Below are 16,766 nucleotides of genomic sequence, written 5' to 3' on the forward strand. Positions count from 1 at the left end.
TAGGATGAAAAGACCATATCTCAAGAGGTGGCAACATCCAGCGCTCAACAGCACTGGATAGCACAGAAGTGCTCCATAAATATTTGTGGAAGGAGAGAAAGAAAGGAGTACAGGAGGCTTCCTAATGCAGCCTCTGCTGGTTGGAAAGAAGAGTATGAGTTTATATCTTTGAGTGGAAGCGATATGGGTGTGGATTTGTGGCCACCAGATGCCAAATGTAAAAACTGACCTCTGTATTTTGACTGTAGCAGTGTCAATACTCTGATTGTGATTTTGTACTATAGTTTTGCAAGATGTTAGCACTCAAAGAAACTCGGTAAGGGATACAGAGGATCTCTCTGTATTATTCTTACAACTTCATGGGGATCTACAGTTATCTCAAAATGAAAAGTTTAAAGGAATCAAGACACAAGACCTATGGACAATAATAAAACAGAACTTGAAGTTTCTGGGGAAAAAAGATCAAGACCTCTATGCAAGTATAAAGTTTGGAGTTTTCACAATTGTCCTTATAGCATTTGAAAGCAACTATTTGTTAGGTGCAGAATATATTCTGGCATTAAATATCTTGACTTTTCCTCAAAGTAATTCATTAAACCCTTTGGTCAACACAATCTACGGTGGATCTGAGCCAATGCCTAGAGTGAAATGCACAAAGAACAACAAGAGTGTGTTCTCAAATGAGCTAATAACCAGGTCTGCTAAGAGACCTGGAATAGAACCTATCAGCATATTCTCGCACTCTTGTCAATCACTCTTCTACCTGACCTGCCTAGTACCTGCACCCTGGAATCATTTCCTCCCCTTGCAGAGGTACCAAGAAGCCCCAGCTAAGCTAAACCGCAGTTGAGGGTAGTTTGATATTATTATACCTGATTGTTACTCCCTTGAACCTGCCTACTTTTCTGTCCAATCCTCTTGATACCTACCTTCCTGAAGCTTCACCTAAACTTGACACTCCCAGTCAAGTTGACATCCAGTTAGTCTGCTTTGGAGGACTTAATGCAATTGTTATTTAAAAGATTACTTAACATTTGCCTTGCCCCTTAGACTGCGTAGTCCCATGAGGGTAGGGACTATGGCGATTTCACAATTAGTTTCTTGTGCTTGGCCAAGTGGTTGGCACACGTATGGCACTGCACATCTATGTGTTAGAAGAATCACTGAAGTTGAGCTTGCATACCTGGTTTCTGATAGGAATGTTTCTGTCCTGCATGCTCCTCAACTCTTTGACTTCCTAGATGCCTGACCTGCTTCCTGCTGATCTAACCTTGATAATCCCTGGCTTTTCCAGTCCTACCATGTTTCTCATTCTGCTGCTCTTCGCATAACAAATAAAAACATAATACTGAACACAAGATTTTGCCCATTTTTCTTTCTTTTCATATTCCATGTCGTATATATTCTCAGAAAAATAAAACATAATAAATGTTAATATTTGCTGATGTGTGACTATGTGCCAGACACTCTTCACTTTTCTCATTTAACCCTCATCACAACTCTATGAAGTAGGTACCATCATTATCCCCACATTACAGATGGAGAAATTGAGGTACAGACAGATTAAGCAACTTGCCCAAAGTCACACCACTAGTAAGTGGTAGAGCCAGGATTCAACCCCAGGCAGTCCAGCTCTGCAGCCTGTGCTTTAAAGTAATACACTCTATTGCAAAAGCATTCCCCTAGAAAAATTACAGAGCCCATGCAATCAATCACCCTTTTGCAAGACCAGGAAACCCATATCATTTTACTATTGCCAAAGCTCCAAATATGTAATTCGAAACGCCGGAACCTTACCACACGCAATGATCTCACTCCAACAACATCCAGGAAAGAGACAGCTCCACAGTCAAGCACGAGGCTATGGATCGGCACTTTAGGAACATTCACTTTGATTGGAAGCTCAGCGTTCCAATCCACTTGAATCTCTATTTCCTTGGTTGGAATATCAAATTCTTCTGGATTTTCGATGTCTTCATCAGGCTCAAAAGCATTATTCGATGAACCAGCATCACTTATAATGCCATTCTAAACAAAGAAAACACTGCCAGCTCAATTACTAATGATTTGGGATGTCTTTCAACAATTAATTTAAAATGACTTAAAAGTTCTACAAACTGCTTCTTGGTAAGAAAAATATCAAGAGGATGAACTCTTAGGGAATAAGGTTTACCTCAGCCCAAATTCTGATGTTCTCTAGGAAGAAAAATGGAAGAGCAGTGGAGAGAGGAAATGTTTGATTTCTGGAAGATTGTAGAACTTAGCCAAGAGATACATTGACAAGAGAGTTTGAATAAAAGGTAACTACTGTAGCTCTAAAAGTTTATGAACTTACGACTGCCTTCTGTTGTGAGTAATTGTCTGGCATTGAATTAGCACTTTATTTGTTCCTTTCAGTAAAAATAAGGTTTATTTCATGATAGGAAAAAAAAAAATCTCACCCTTTGTTTCCAAGGAGCCCTGCTGATTTCATTTTATTCTCTCCCCTTCCCTCTTGCCTAAAAGAACAACTCAGCTGTTCTCCATCATACATATGTCATCTGCTTGTACACATCTGGGTACCAAAGAGGGTATATTTAATTGTAGACAGTCTAACTGCTTTTATTTCATCTGAGAAACGAGAGAATTTCAGAGGGGAAAGAATGATGTTGCCTCACCTTTGTTGCTCTTAATTGCCCTTTTTTGATGAGTTTCTGTATTTTCCTCAGTGCTTTCAACCTCTTATTATACACTCTAATGGCATCAAATCCAACCTTTGGAAAAAAAAATGTCAAGTTAGTTAAAACGTCTGGTTCCTAATGCTCATTAATGGCAATTTTTATCTGGAAAGGCTATTTCTCAAGTGGTATTATTCGCTGATATATCCTGCCAGAAAAGAAATTCTGAGGTCCGATGGAGGTCTCCACTACCGGGCCACCCTAACCCACCCACCCAGAGACTCAGGGAAGGCAGTAGCATATTGAAGACTCCAAGACAATAAAAAAAATAAAAAAAAAAAAACAGCAAAAAATAACCTTTTTAGCTTTAAGTCTGTGTTTTCCAAATTTGCTTGACATGACAAAGCCCTTGTTGCAAAGTCTATGAACATTCCTTTGAACTTCAGGAAAACACTGATCTAGAGGCAAACTCCAACTTCGAAGCATAGCATGGAATTCAAGACCAGAATTTCCTGCTTATCTATTCCACTTATACTTTTTACCCTTTATTCCAACTGCCCCCTCCCCCACCCCCTGCCCAATACACATTCCCACATTTTCCTCTCAGCTCATATAGTTCCCAAACACCTGCCATAATCTCCTTCCTTCTGCCCAACCACCACGCAAAGCCTGATCAGTCCACCTAACTCGGATCACTCCCTTCCGTGAAATCTTAACACTTACTGTCTATACTACTTACTTGGAACTTACTCAAAGTCTGCCTGGAGACATCTCTAGTGGTTTTGTCCAGCATAGTTATTGCTACCTGAATTTTAACATACGTGTTATTATTGTTTGTTCCTATTCCCAAATAGATTGAAAGTTATTTGAGGGCAAGGATGTTATAATTCTTAATGCCCTGTACAAAGGGAACAGGGTATAGGACCTTATGCCCACGTTTGAGCCCCTTAAATACCTGTAGAGTGAATGAAGTCTCAAAGGAAGTTAGAAACTAGATTTCTAGGGACAAAATACTTACTGTGGACTTGATACATTTTTTTAAACCATCAACATTGCCGTAAAAAATAGGACTAGAAAATCTCAGAATCTTCACTCCTTCAGGTTCTTCAATCTAGCATTAAAAAAAAAATTTTTTTTTCTGAGGTTAAATCATTTCATGCCTTAAATACTCAGTTAAGTTTTTGGCTATTCAGCTAGGAGCTGAGTGACAATTGCTCAGAGAAGCTGGGCAGCAGTCCTCAACTTTCCTCTAACAGGAGTTTGTTCTTTTTCTAGTTCCTTTGGGTGTAAAGTTAGATTGTTTATTTGAGATTTTTCTTGTTTCCTGTGGTAGGCCTGAATTGCTATGAACTTCCCTCTTAGAACTTCTTTTGCTGCATCCCATAGATTTTGGAATGTTGTATTTCCGTTTTCACTTGTCTTAAGGAAATTTTTTATTTCCCCTTTGATTTCTTCATTGACCCATTGTTTGTTCATAGCATGTTGTTTAATCTCTATGTATTTGTCATTTTTTTCAGTTTTCTTCTTGTAACTGATTTCTAGTTTAACATCATAGTGGTCAGAAAAGATGTTTAATATGATTTTAATGTTCTTAAATGGGTTGGACTTGCTTTGTGACCTAGCCTAATATATTATCTATCCTGGAGAATGTTTCATGTGCACTTGGGAAGAACGTGTATTCTGCTGCTTTTGGATGGAATTTTTATACTTTAAGTTTAAAGAAATCCCTTTAACATTTTTGTAAAGCCAGTTTAGTGGTGATTAACTCCTTTAGCTTTTGCTTGTCTGGAAAACACTTTATCTCTTCTTCAATTCTGAATGACAACCTTGCCAGGTAGAGTTTTCTTGGTTGGAAGTTTTGTCCTTTCAGCACTCTGAATATATTATGCAACTTCCTTCTGGCCTGCAAAGTTTCTGCTAAAAAATCAGCTGATAATCTTATGGGGGTTCCTGTATACGTAACAAGTTATTTTTCTCTTGCTGTCTTTAAGATTCTCTATCTTTAACTTTTGACATTTTATTTATAATGTCTTGATATAGATCTCTTTGGGTTCATCTTATTTAGAACTCTCTGTATTTCCTGGACCTGAATGTTTCCTTCCCCAGGTTAGGGACATTTTCAGCCATTATTTCTTCAAACAGTTTCTCTGCCCCTTTCTGTCTCTCTCTTTTCCTTCTGGGACTCCTAAATGTGAATGTTATTCTGCTTGATGTTGTCCCATAGGTCCCTTAAGCCATCCTCACTTTTTAAAATTCTCTTTTCATTTTGCTGTTCTGCTTGGGTCAGTTCCAGTGTCCTGTCTTCTAGGTTGCTGATCCATTCTTCTGCTTCATCTAGTCTGCTGTTGAACCCCTCTAGTGTATGTTTCAGTTCAGTTAGTGTATTCTTCAGCTCTTGGCTTCTGTTAGGTACTTTCTTATTATATTTTCTCTCTCTTTGTTGAAGTTCTCACTGTGGTCATCCATTCTTCTCCAGAATTCACTGAGCACCTTTATAACCATTACTTTGAACACTTTATCAGGTATATTACTTATCTCTGTTTCATTAAAGTCTCTTTCTGCAATTTTGTCTTGTACTTTCATTTGGAACATATTCCTCTGTTTCTTCCTCATTTTGCTTGATTTTCTGTGTTTGTTTCTATGTGTTAGGCAAAATGGCTACCTATTCTAGTCTTCTAGTCTTGAAGGAGTGGCGTATATAGGAGATGAACCTTATATTTCAACCTTGCCCTAGCTCTTGGGTGTCTCTCAAACCTTTGTGCTTGTCTAATTAGCCTGGCTTTTTTTTTCTTTTTTTAAAATTTTTATTTATTTATTTATTTATTTTTTGGCTGCGTTGGGTCTTTGTTGCTGTGCATGGGCTTTCTCTAGTTGCGGCAAGTGGGGGCTATCTTCATTGTGGTGCACAGGGTTCTCATTGCGGTGGCTTCTCTTGTTGCGAAGCACGGGCTCTAGGCGCGTGGGCTTCAGTAGTTGCGGCACGTGGGCTCAGTAGTTGTGGCTTGCGGGCTCAGTAGTTGTGGCTCATGGGCTCTAAAGCGCAGGCTCAGTAGTTGTGGCACACAGGCTTAGTTGCTCCATGGCATCTGGGATCTTCCCGGACCAGGGCTTGAACCCATGTCCCCTGCATTGGCAAGCGCATTCTTAACTACTGCGTCACCAGGGAAGTCCCTAGCCTGGTTTATTTTTGATAGGCCCCAGTTGTTGATGGTGTGCCAAGACCTGTCAGCGTTCCAAGGGGAGGGATCTCATTCAGCATCTAGTTTCAGACTGATTGGAAGCCAGATCCTCAGGCAGCAGCTTTTAAAGTATGAAAATATATACAGTCTTGTGGAACCACAATTACTGACCTCAGGAGACATGGTGGTGTCTCCTGGGTGATGGTTGCAAAAATCGGAGCTTCAGATGAACTCCTTTCTGGGAGGTACCACAAGCTGTGGCGAGGCCAAGGGAGGGTCTGAGAATGACGTCTCCCTGCCTACACTGCCTGAGAGCATTTCTGTAGCCTCTATATGTGTGGCAAACCTGAAGGCTGTCACTCAGGTTAAAGCTCTGGGGTAAATAAATGGGCCTTTTTCACAGGTGGACTGGGGTATGTTTTGTCTGCAATCTCTGTAGTACCCTGGGTGTGGTAGCCTGCCCAGAACTATCTTTCCAACTGTTACAGTCCTGTGGGGCCCAGGCATGCAAGGCCCTCGGGCCGCCAGGGCCAGGCAACCAAGGGGTGTTCCTTGTGTGGACTGTGCTCACCTACCAGCTTTAGCATGGCTACAGGAGAGTGCTGAGGGTGGGCCATGCTGCAGCTTTAGCGATGCAAGAGAAGAGTGCTGGGAGCGGAGCAGACCTGTGGCTTTATTGAGGTTGTGCCTGGGTGCACCCGCCTACACTAGCAAGGTACAGGGAGAGCGCAAAAATGGCACTTGCCAGTGCCTCCATCCCTGAAGCAAGTCCCAAGTGGTCCTTGCCCCTCTGGCAGATGCTTTAAGATTAGCAAATGAATCTCCTTCACATATAGTCCAGGGACTTTCAAACTGCTGCCTTCGTGCTGGGTCCCAGGATGAGTGAGCCCACATGTGAGCCCCTCCAAAGGAGTATCTCACATTCCCACAGTCCCCTCGGGGCCCCTGAATGTAAGCCGTATTGGTTTCCAAAACCAGACATTTTGGGGGCCTCGACGCTTTGGTGCAGGTCCCAAGGGATGTGGGGTACAAACCCCTTGCTCCTCAGGGAGTAGCTCCAAACTTAGGACATTCCTCCCTATTGTGGGACGCGGAGCCAGGGGTGGGTTTTGGCGAGACTGCATCCCTGCCTCTCCTACTTGTTTCGATGTGGCCCTTTTATCCCTTGTTGTGGAGGAGCTGTTCAGCTAGTTATCAGTTCTTTTTCAGAGAGAATTATTCCTTACGTAGCTGTAGATTTGGTGTGTCCATAGGAGGAGGTGAGTTCAGAATCTTCCTGTTCCAGAATCCATCTTGGACCGCCCCCTTGAATTTTCTTTCTTTCTCTGCTTTTTCATGTTTGTTCCTTCTGGTGGTCACTAAGCATTCTTATTTGCAGGGAACATAAGCCCATCCGTGGAATGTTTATTTTCTTCGTTTTTTATTTTCTGTATTATATATTATTTCTTCCAATTCCAAGGATAGAGAAAAATGTCAAATAAGGTTCTTTATGACAGAGAACATGAACGTCTCTTCTTAGAATTGAATGAAGAAAATCTTACAGGGATTTCAGACAGTGTCATAGAGGATAAGGATAACATAGCAGAGAAATAGAAATTTTTTTCCTCTTGCTGCTTAAAAAATTGCTGTTACCATCTTGGCTTTCAGCAGTGTTACTGTAGTGTTTCTAGGTGTGGATTTTTGTGTGTACATTAATTGGGTTCAGTGGGCATTTTGGATTTGTACATTGTGGTTTTCCTCAAATTTGGGAAAGTTTTGATAATTATTCAATATTTTGTCTGTTTTTTTTTTCTCTTCTTCTCTTTTGGGAATGTTGTTACAACATATGTTTTATTTTGTCCTAGATGTCTCTGAGGCGCTGTCTTTTTTTTTTTTTAGTTATAATTGACATATTAGTTTCAGGCGTACAACCTGATATTTGTATACATTGCAAAATGATCACCACAATAAGTCTAGTTAACATCTGTCACCATACATAGTTACAAAATTTTTTGTGTGATGAGAACTTTTAAGATCTACTCTCTTAGGAACTTTCAAATATGCAATACAGTATTATTAACTATGGTCTTCACACTGTACATTACATTCCCATGACTTATTTATTTTATAACTGGAAGTTTGTGTCTTTTGACACCCTTCACTCAGAGGAATAGAATTTTGGTTCAACTTATGGAAATAACTGAATTGCCTATTTTTTTTAAAATTCCCTGTACAATGGTTTGACATTAAAATGACATTTTAACTAGCATGGACAAAATTCACATAAGCCTAGGATATCAGAGGGCACACTGGATCGAACGTTTTCCTGACACCCCCCAGTGGACTTCTGGACTTTCCCAACAGAAGTAGCCTCCCTTTTTGGCTACCTTATCCCTAACATACTGAAAGAGAAACATGCAACCCCTGAAAATCCAGCTTAGCAAACCCAAGTCCAGCCAATGTCTCACAAAGGCACTTACGTTTTTATAATTCTTGGTGCTTTTGTAGATGTCTGTGCTAGGGATACTTCCAAGGCTGTTCCATGAGGGACTGAAAGAAGAAAAATTAAGGTCAGGATTTTTTGGAACAGGCATATTTTGGAATAAAAAGTTAGAAGAAATTACAGATACTAAAGAGCCCATAATTTGGGTGTTTTTGGACTCTGTCTCTATCGCAGATGACATTTTCCGGTAGCTAACTCTGAAGGGAACAGCCGGTGTTTGTGTAGGATTCGGGGAGAAGAAGGAAGTGTGCCTCATTTCTGATGCCTGCAAGAAGTAATGAGCACCATACTTTCATATGTGTAAGACTTTATAGGATAAGCAAAGAGCTTTCACACATGTTAAATCTTATTTGAGCCCTACCATAACCCTGAAAGATCAGCAGTATTATCCTCATTTTTACTGGTGAGTCAACTGTTTAGAGAAGTTCAAAAAGGCCCTGGAGGGAAGAGGAGCGCAGCCTCTATCTTTAACCCATGGGTCTTCATTGCCTGGCACGGTGCCTAGAACTTACTTGTGAGTTATAGCAACTTTCTGATGAAGTATGGGGAGTCTGCCCTGATCACATTAGTCTCATTTCATAGAAATAGGAGCCTGGGAGGACCAGACATAAGTCCTTCCCATCCACCAGACTGTTGATTTCCTGTTTTCTGATGCGACCACATAAATTCCATGATTCTTCAAGTGTGACTAGGGACATATGCTAAATACAATTCCTGAAGAAAGAGTGTCTGTTTAGGGTACACTCAGCAATGTGCTCTCTGGATCAGCCTTACAATTACTGGAAATTAAATACCGTGGAGGATACTGCTTTTTGTTGGCTCAAAGCCTCGTTACCAAATCTGCAGCTAAACGGTGCCACCGATTTTCCTCAGCTTACTGTGCAGTGCCGATTTTTAACTTAAAGCTTAGAAACTGTAGAGTCTTTCTCTGCAAAACCCTTCTCCCCCAGTCACACTCACACAAGTAAAAGTAAACACGGAGGCATCAGGGCACAAAACTCTCTTCCAAGGAGAGTTTCTGAGGTGTTTCCCAGTAGCACACTGGGTACTTTGGACGCTTGTGAACTCTTTCGGGCCCTTGGGCAACCATTTAAGGGTGCTGAGGCAGTAAACACAAGCGTTTGGGTAGTCTCCAACATGCCAGGGGAGGGAAGAAGGGAGGGAAGGATAACTGGTTGGTGGAACGGGAAAGGTGGACTTATGCTAAGTTGAAGACACCCGTGTTGAGGTTTCCCCAGGTTTCGTATTCCTTCATGGCCCAAGCGCAGGCAAAAAATGGACCAGAAGTCTGGGAAGATAACAGAAGTTTTGAGGAAGGAGAGAAGCACGCTTCTTCTCTCTGTTCAGACAATTCCATAGACCCAGAAGGGCATCTACCAAAGACCTCTCAAGGGTCAAAAGAAGGGACTGCCCTGGCGGTCCAGTGGTTAGGACTCCGCAGTCTCACTGCCGAGAGCCTGTGTATCCCCAGTTGGGGAACTAAGATCCTGCCAACCTCGCGGCCAAAAAAAAGATTTTTTTTAATAAAAAAGTTTTTTAAAAGTCGAAACAAAACAAATGAAAAAACATACACCTTTAGGCTGCCTCACAGATTGTTTTCCATTACTTTGAACTGTGTCTTTGCTGCTTTCACTCTGCAGATGACCTAATTATGTCTACTTCGCGTAATTGGTATGGCTTATTGGGTACATACCTTATTTGGCAGATTTGAATGAATTTTGGCTACAGTCAACTGTTTTAAAGTCTCCTGTTCTGGGTTGTTACATAACTTCTGGGTTACTAGCTTCAAAAGAAAATGAGCTATAATATATTTAGCAGCTGTCTGGGCCCGAGGCTTGGGCCCAGTGCCTCTCAGACATCATCTCATTTTAAAAAGAAACGACGCAGCAACTTCAGTCTTTTGCTGAATCATGTATCTTTTAGTCTTACCATGACTTGGAGGAGAGCATAGCAGTAGAGCATGTGAATAAGTGCATAGATTTTGGGGTGAGATACATCTGGGTTCAAATCCTGTCTCTGCCACTGACGAGCTGATCTTGGGGAAGGTTCTTAACCTTTCTGAGCTTCAGTTATCTTACTAGAATGAGGAGAGTAAAACCTATTCACAGGATTTTTTTGAAGACTAAATATGATAATGTGTGTAAAGCACCATACGCTTAATTTGTAGAAGCACTCAATATGTAGTAACTATTATGAAAGGGAGTGCTTTTATTGTATTTATCACAATAAAGAAATATAAGAAATCTCAGGGTGTGTTGTCCGGTTTATAGATAACCTGGATCTTATATTACTCACAATTGAACTCTCAGGACCACAGTCAGAAATCCAAATATAAGGCCAGCTAGTAAACCGAGGTCCAGCCCCAGAATGATGGATGCTACGCACGTAAACACCCAGATAACCTAGGAAAACATGGAAATGAAAGGAATTATGTTAATTCATCAGGTACCATCAGGTGAGCAATTACCTGTAAAAATAATAAGATCAATTGTCCACGAACAAATTACAGCTTTGTAAAATATTCTGACTTCATTGCATATTTTAAGTGGAAGTGGAAATTGCCCTTTCCAGTAAAGGCCAGCTGTTCCATTTAAATATTCTTAAATTTAATTTTTTAATAGGTAATATACTGACATGGTTCAAAATAAAATTAGTATTAAAAAGGTGTGCAGTGGGACTTCCTGGCAGTCCAGTGGTTAAGACTCTGCGCTTCCACTGCAGGGGCCACGGGTTTGATCCCTGGTCGGGGAACTAAGATCTGGCATGCTGCACGGCACGGCCGGAAAAAAAAGTGTGCAGTGAAAAATCTTGGTTGCAACTCTCTCCTTTCTCCATCCATTCCCAACCACTCTCCTTTCTTGTGTCCTCGTTTATTTCTCTGTGTGTGTGTGTGTGTATGTGTGTGTACACACATGTGCACACTTTTCTCCAGCATTTCTTTTGGCAAATACAAGCAAATATGACTACAAAGCATATATTATTTTCCCTTCTTTTAGTGTGTTATACACACTCTTCCATTTTGCACTGGTCTCTTTTTTACTTCACAATTTGTCTTGGAGATCTTTCCATATAGATATATAGGGAGTTTTCCCATTCTTTTTATCTGTTCTGGTTTAAATTAGGGCAGAACTCTGAAGGGTTTAGCTTCTTTTTTTTTTTTTTTTCTAACAATCCCTCAGAAGACTTGTAAAGTTTACTTTAATCAAAATTATAATCAACGTGGGGTTTCGTATTTTGTTTTTGCTTTTTTTGTTTTGTTTGTCTTTCTAAATTAGAGGGTTTTTAAAAAAAATTGTTGTTTGTTTTTTGGCTTTAGAAGGCCAAGGGCATACGAAGGAGCTCATATGGGATTCTTGCCGGATATTGATCTTCCCAGAGATACAGGACCTTCACAAATCACAGCTCATGTGGAGGACTTCCCAGCTTTGGCTTATCCACAAAATTCTAATTTCTGCTCTGGTTCCCAAAATGCAAGTAAGACGTAGGAGATAAGGGGATGTAATAATATGGCAAGAAGCATATAAGAAGCAACTCTTATTTCAGAGAAAAATGGATGGTAAGTGACTTACAGCATCAGTCTTATTCTGCCTCCACAGACGAGGAATGTCACACACCTGCATAAACATCCCCTTCAGGTTGGCGATTACAACAGCTGCCAAGACCGACTGCCAAGAGAGACAGGGAAGGCTGAGTTATTCAGGGGAATGGTTTTCCATGTGATGACTTCTAAATCCCCTGTTATTTCTCCAGTGGCAGAGCAGTGAAGGGGAAGTGTGTAATCGGTGTGGCGAGAAGCAGGGTTATACCTTCTGCAAGGGTTCCAAAAACTTCCCCAGGGCAACGATGGCGATCATCACAATCCCAGCCGAGATGATGCCGGCAACCTGAAAGACATACGTGTCCCATAACCAGGGTCCGTCCTGCCCCCTCTGGACGTGTGCTTGCTGGACACATGCGTGCAAGAGCCTGTTCATGGGCACACGTGACACTTCCCAACTTCCCCCCTTCTGCTCAATACTGTTGAGACAAGTGAGAATTATTTGCTAAAACCATACATTTAGTAGCTATGGCCGAGAAATTAAAGAAAATGTGGACCCTGAGTCTGCTAGAGTAAAGCCTGGATTGCACTTGAATACATTGCAGACCTATACTTTTGGTGTCAATTCAAGAGGCCAAACTTCTAGTCATTTGCCATTCGAGGAAACAGGGCCCATCCCCCTTCCCGGACAACAGATCCTTGTAACGTTCTTGGGAAATAAATTCTCATAGCACAAAACTGATTCTGCTGCATTATGGAGTCAGCAACCTGATAACAATTCAGATAACACTTTGTATACGTGGTTGCCATGATAATCTCAGAGAAAATAAATTTACCAGTCTTTCTGCAGATTCAGAATGCCACACGAGCCTGCTGAGAGGTGGGACCACGTCTCCCGCATCCTCCCACAGCTGCACGGATGCAGGCTCAGAGCTTTGCCCCACAAGCAGCCCGAGTTAGGGTGGGCAGTAGCAGGAGTCAAGGAAGCTTCAGAAACTTTACCTTCACTGGCAAAAAAGCTCTCCTAAGATCCGTAACTAGTTAGGAGAGAGGCTGAGGGGGTGGGGACTACTCTCTGTTGTGATTAGATGACCAATGGGTTCTCTGCTGAGACAGCTGGGGCCTGGCCGAGGTGAGGCCTAGTAGCTCTGAAACAAAGGAGAGAAGGAGACAGGGAGCCAGAAGCAAAGCGACCAGAGAGGAAGCAGCAGAGAAGGTTGCCCTGGGCCCAAGTACTGCCCTAGTGCAAGATGTTTGCCTTCAAGGAGACACATAAAGCCAATAGAAATTAAAAGTCTGAAAACTTAAGGAAATTTCATATCCACGCTCATTCACTCCAGCTGGCAAATTGCTCAGTCATGTTCAGAGGATACGTAGGCCAGACTGAGGCGATATTATGTATATGACTCACTGAAAAGTCTGCTCTGTCCAGCCAGATCCCCTTTTCTAGGCAATTTGTTATCTCCCAGCACCACACCTCCGGGTTCCCAGTACCTTGGTGAGCTTTCCCCTCTCCTACCTAAGCAGAGAAGCTGGTATCCTTCCTCCCTCCTTCCCTCCTTTCCTTCCTTCCTTTCTTCTACGCAATTACTTAACCAACATTCATTGTCTATCATGAGGCACTTGCATCTCACTGTGGATGTAGGGCTCTGTGGATTGGTGAGAGGGATGGAGATTTGGGGACAGGGACCACAGCCGGCTGCCCAACTCATGCCAGGAGGGTGGCCACCTACTCACTGAGGATAGGAAATCATTAGCCTCCAATTATGGGGACCAAGACTAATTTTGGTTACTATTTTAAAATCTGTGAGGGAACCCATTACTTGTACTTAATTTATAAAGGAAAATTACTTATTTTGCAGGAAATGCTGTAGATTTCATATCTATGAGCAGATTCAGTTACTAGAAAATTAATTCTTCTCTTAAGTGAGAGGGTAACCAGAGCTAGGGAATAGTTTGTCATCATAATTACTTTTTCATGAATCAGTAGGAGTCAGATGGGGGTGAGAGAAAGCACAGGTTGCAATGTTGAGCTCTTCTACAATCTGTAGATGTGTTGAAAACAGTTGATGTCCACTAACACTTATGATTCTGTTCATTCATTCAGCAAATACATGCCGGGTGCTTCTTATGTGTCAAGTACAACGTATGTATCATAGGTACTAAGGCACTATTCTTACTTTGAGAAGTTAATGACCGGAACCATCAACATTTACAAGTGAGTGCCAGGATTTTATAAACATTTTCTTATTTAATCCTCACAACATCCCTATGAGGCGGATACGATTATTATCCCCATTGCATAGATGCAGAAACTGAGGCTCCAACATGAAAAAAAAACATGAGAAGCCACACAACAGGAGAAGACCTGCCAGTTCAGCTGGTCACAAGTCCCTGGATTTCAGTCCAGACACTTAGACTTTTAATCCCAGAACTTAGTATACATTTCAGTAATTAAATATCAAGCTATTTCTCTGCTTGTTTCATTCTTCAGTACTGAAATCCTGGCATCCTTCATTCCTAAATATAATACACGCCAGTGTGTTGCAGGGGGTATTAGCTTACCAGAACACCATTATCCCCAAACCCTCTGCCAAGGAATCACTTTACATGGGCATTCTTAGGACGGGAGGGGAGGATGGACGGGACTGTGCCCATTTCAGCCTGGAAGTAACAGCAGAGAATGGACATCAGCACTTGGGGTTCTGCCTGCACCCACTTACAGCCATGTGCCCTGGAGAGCTTGTCAGGGCCCCATCTCCAGTGGAAGCAGCAGAAAATTTCACTGCTGACAGCTACCCCCTGAACCACAGGTACAACTCTGGCAATCACCTCCAACCTCTTCCCCTTGACCACAGATCTCTGGTTATGCTTCCTGTTTGAGGCTGTATTGTTTTTTTTTTTGAGGCTGTATTGTTTTATTTGCTCTCACAAAGCTGGAAATGTTTGCAGAAAAAAGCAAAGAAAACTCAATTTTAAACAGAAAAATTCTGAAAATTTAGACTAAATTTTTGTTGAATGGGAGCCAAGAAATTGGAAGAGGCCAGTTCTTCTGACCCTGTCACCAAGATCCTTTATAAATGGTAAAGGAGCATGATGGGCACCTTGGGGACAGTTCAGGCTCCCCCTGGGCAACTTCCTTGTTGGAGTCATTCATTTTCTCAGTTTCTCTCTTTTGTACTTATTTGTAAGTGTCTCTACCTTAAAAAACCCTATTTGAAGACTCTCTCTGTGTGTGTATGTGTGTATGTGTGTGTGTGTGTGTGTGTGTGTGTGTGTGTGTGTGTTACCCTATTCACCTTGGATTTGTTGTTCTCCTTTATAGTCTCAATGTACTTTTTACTCTTAAATAATAGTTCTTTCTGTGTTGGGATGAGAAAACTCTTCAGGCATAACAGAAACACAATTCCTGAGCTGCCCCTCACCCCCATCTACTTGGTTTGGCCTAGCTGACTCATGTCCTGCTGGAAAGAATGGCCTGAGAACAGCTCCTGAGCTTTCTGGCCCATTGAAGGAGGAGTTTTCCAGAGATTAACTTGGATGCTGGTTTGGGGGAAGGCAACAACTTAAAAACCACATTTAAAAGGCAAGATGAAACCCACATTCAGAACTTTAGGAACAAAAGTCTTGCTCAGGAAGAAATGCCAAAATGTTACAACAAAAATATCCTTGGCTAGCAAACTTGTTCTGTGGGACCCAACGCCTCTGGACGAAGCTCCTGATCCTTGTAAAGGAAATGTAAATACACAGCTTTTCATTTTCCTGAAAATATAATAACTCACTAAGCCACAGAGTGCTCTTACTAGGCCTTCTCTATCCCCAGATAACAAACTGGTAAAAATCAGCATTCTTCATGACTGATTCCTTGTCAACTGTTATCGTCCCTGGAAAAGCAAGTAAGTGGAGCTATCTGCCAGCTGAGCACTGACACAAAATGGTTTGAGACTTGCTGCTTCAGAAAACCATAAATGTTGCTGTGGAAGAGTTTATCAGGGAGGGGATGGATCACCGTCAAGGAGATGGAGAGACCCCGGGTGGAATCAGACCAGGAAGTACAAGTTTCTCTTTTCTCAAAGGCTAATCATTCTGCTGAGTTCTTGTGCAAGCCTTTCTGAGCCACCATTCCCCTGACTCATTCTTTCCATCATTCTAGATGGATATTACGACACCGCTGTTACATACCTGTGTCTTTCCCCCAGTGCTCTCCTGGACGGCGGTGCGGGACAGGGCAGTGGTGGCCACAAAACAAGAGAAGAATCCGGAGAAGATGTTGCTGATCCCAAAGGCAATGAATTCCTAAGAGAGAGACTGGATGGCAGTGATGCTACAAATCAAATCTTTGCAAGACTCTCGTCAAGTGTTTAAGGAAGAGCATTAAGAAAGCAAACTCTCAAGCCCGCCCTGCCTGGGAGTCCCAGTTTAATTCTTACCATTAAAGGTGCTTGGGGCCCTTGGAAGACATGGGGACTTCTGGCTCCATAGAGCCTGAGAGAGGCTTCACTGCTTTCAGTTGTTTTTAAGATTGACTGATCTTTTGCTCAAATGCTTATTTCACTTCCTGGTGAGTGGCATATCTGTAACTCTCACATAAAATATTTTCTCTGTGGTTGGATATTTGCTATGAAGTGTATTATGATTAGGAGGGCTATTATTCTTATTGAGTACTAATCATTTAACTGCTGTAATTGCTATGCTGTGTTTTCAGAAACCAACCATACTTGCAGATTTGCAAGCAGTGGAAAATCAGCTCACCTGGTAAATGTATCAGATGCTACAAAAAACGTCCTGTATCTATTACAGGTATCAGATGCTACAAAAACCGTCCTGTATCTATTACAGGTATCCCCTGCTTTTCAAAAGTTCACTTTACGCCACTTGGCTTTTACGAAAGACCTATGTTAGTACCTGTT

At 41.8% G+C, this 16,766-nt stretch overlaps 1 protein-coding gene across 1 annotated transcript in view; it reads right to left on the reverse strand.

The window, feature by feature from the left end:
- Positions 1–16,766, reverse strand: part of SLC26A4 (solute carrier family 26 member 4) — a gene marked incomplete at its 5' end in the record, with an annotated part of 50,919 nt that overhangs the window by 12,031 nt on the left and 22,122 nt on the right. The window contains 8 exons of the mRNA XM_082399780.1: positions 1,798–2,028; positions 2,658–2,753; positions 3,676–3,768; positions 8,296–8,365; positions 10,614–10,720; positions 11,888–11,983; positions 12,125–12,202; positions 16,039–16,152. Coding sequence (XP_082255906.1) covers positions 1,798–2,028; positions 2,658–2,753; positions 3,676–3,768; positions 8,296–8,365; positions 10,614–10,720; positions 11,888–11,983; positions 12,125–12,202; positions 16,039–16,152 — 885 coding nt within the window. The remainder of the gene's footprint in view (positions 1–1,797; positions 2,029–2,657; positions 2,754–3,675; positions 3,769–8,295; positions 8,366–10,613; positions 10,721–11,887; positions 11,984–12,124; positions 12,203–16,038; positions 16,153–16,766) is intronic.

Source organism: Balaenoptera borealis (genome assembly GCF_965194805.1).
Source record: "Balaenoptera borealis genome assembly, chromosome: 7".
Classification (NCBI taxonomy): domain Eukaryota; kingdom Metazoa; phylum Chordata; class Mammalia; order Artiodactyla; family Balaenopteridae; genus Balaenoptera; species Balaenoptera borealis.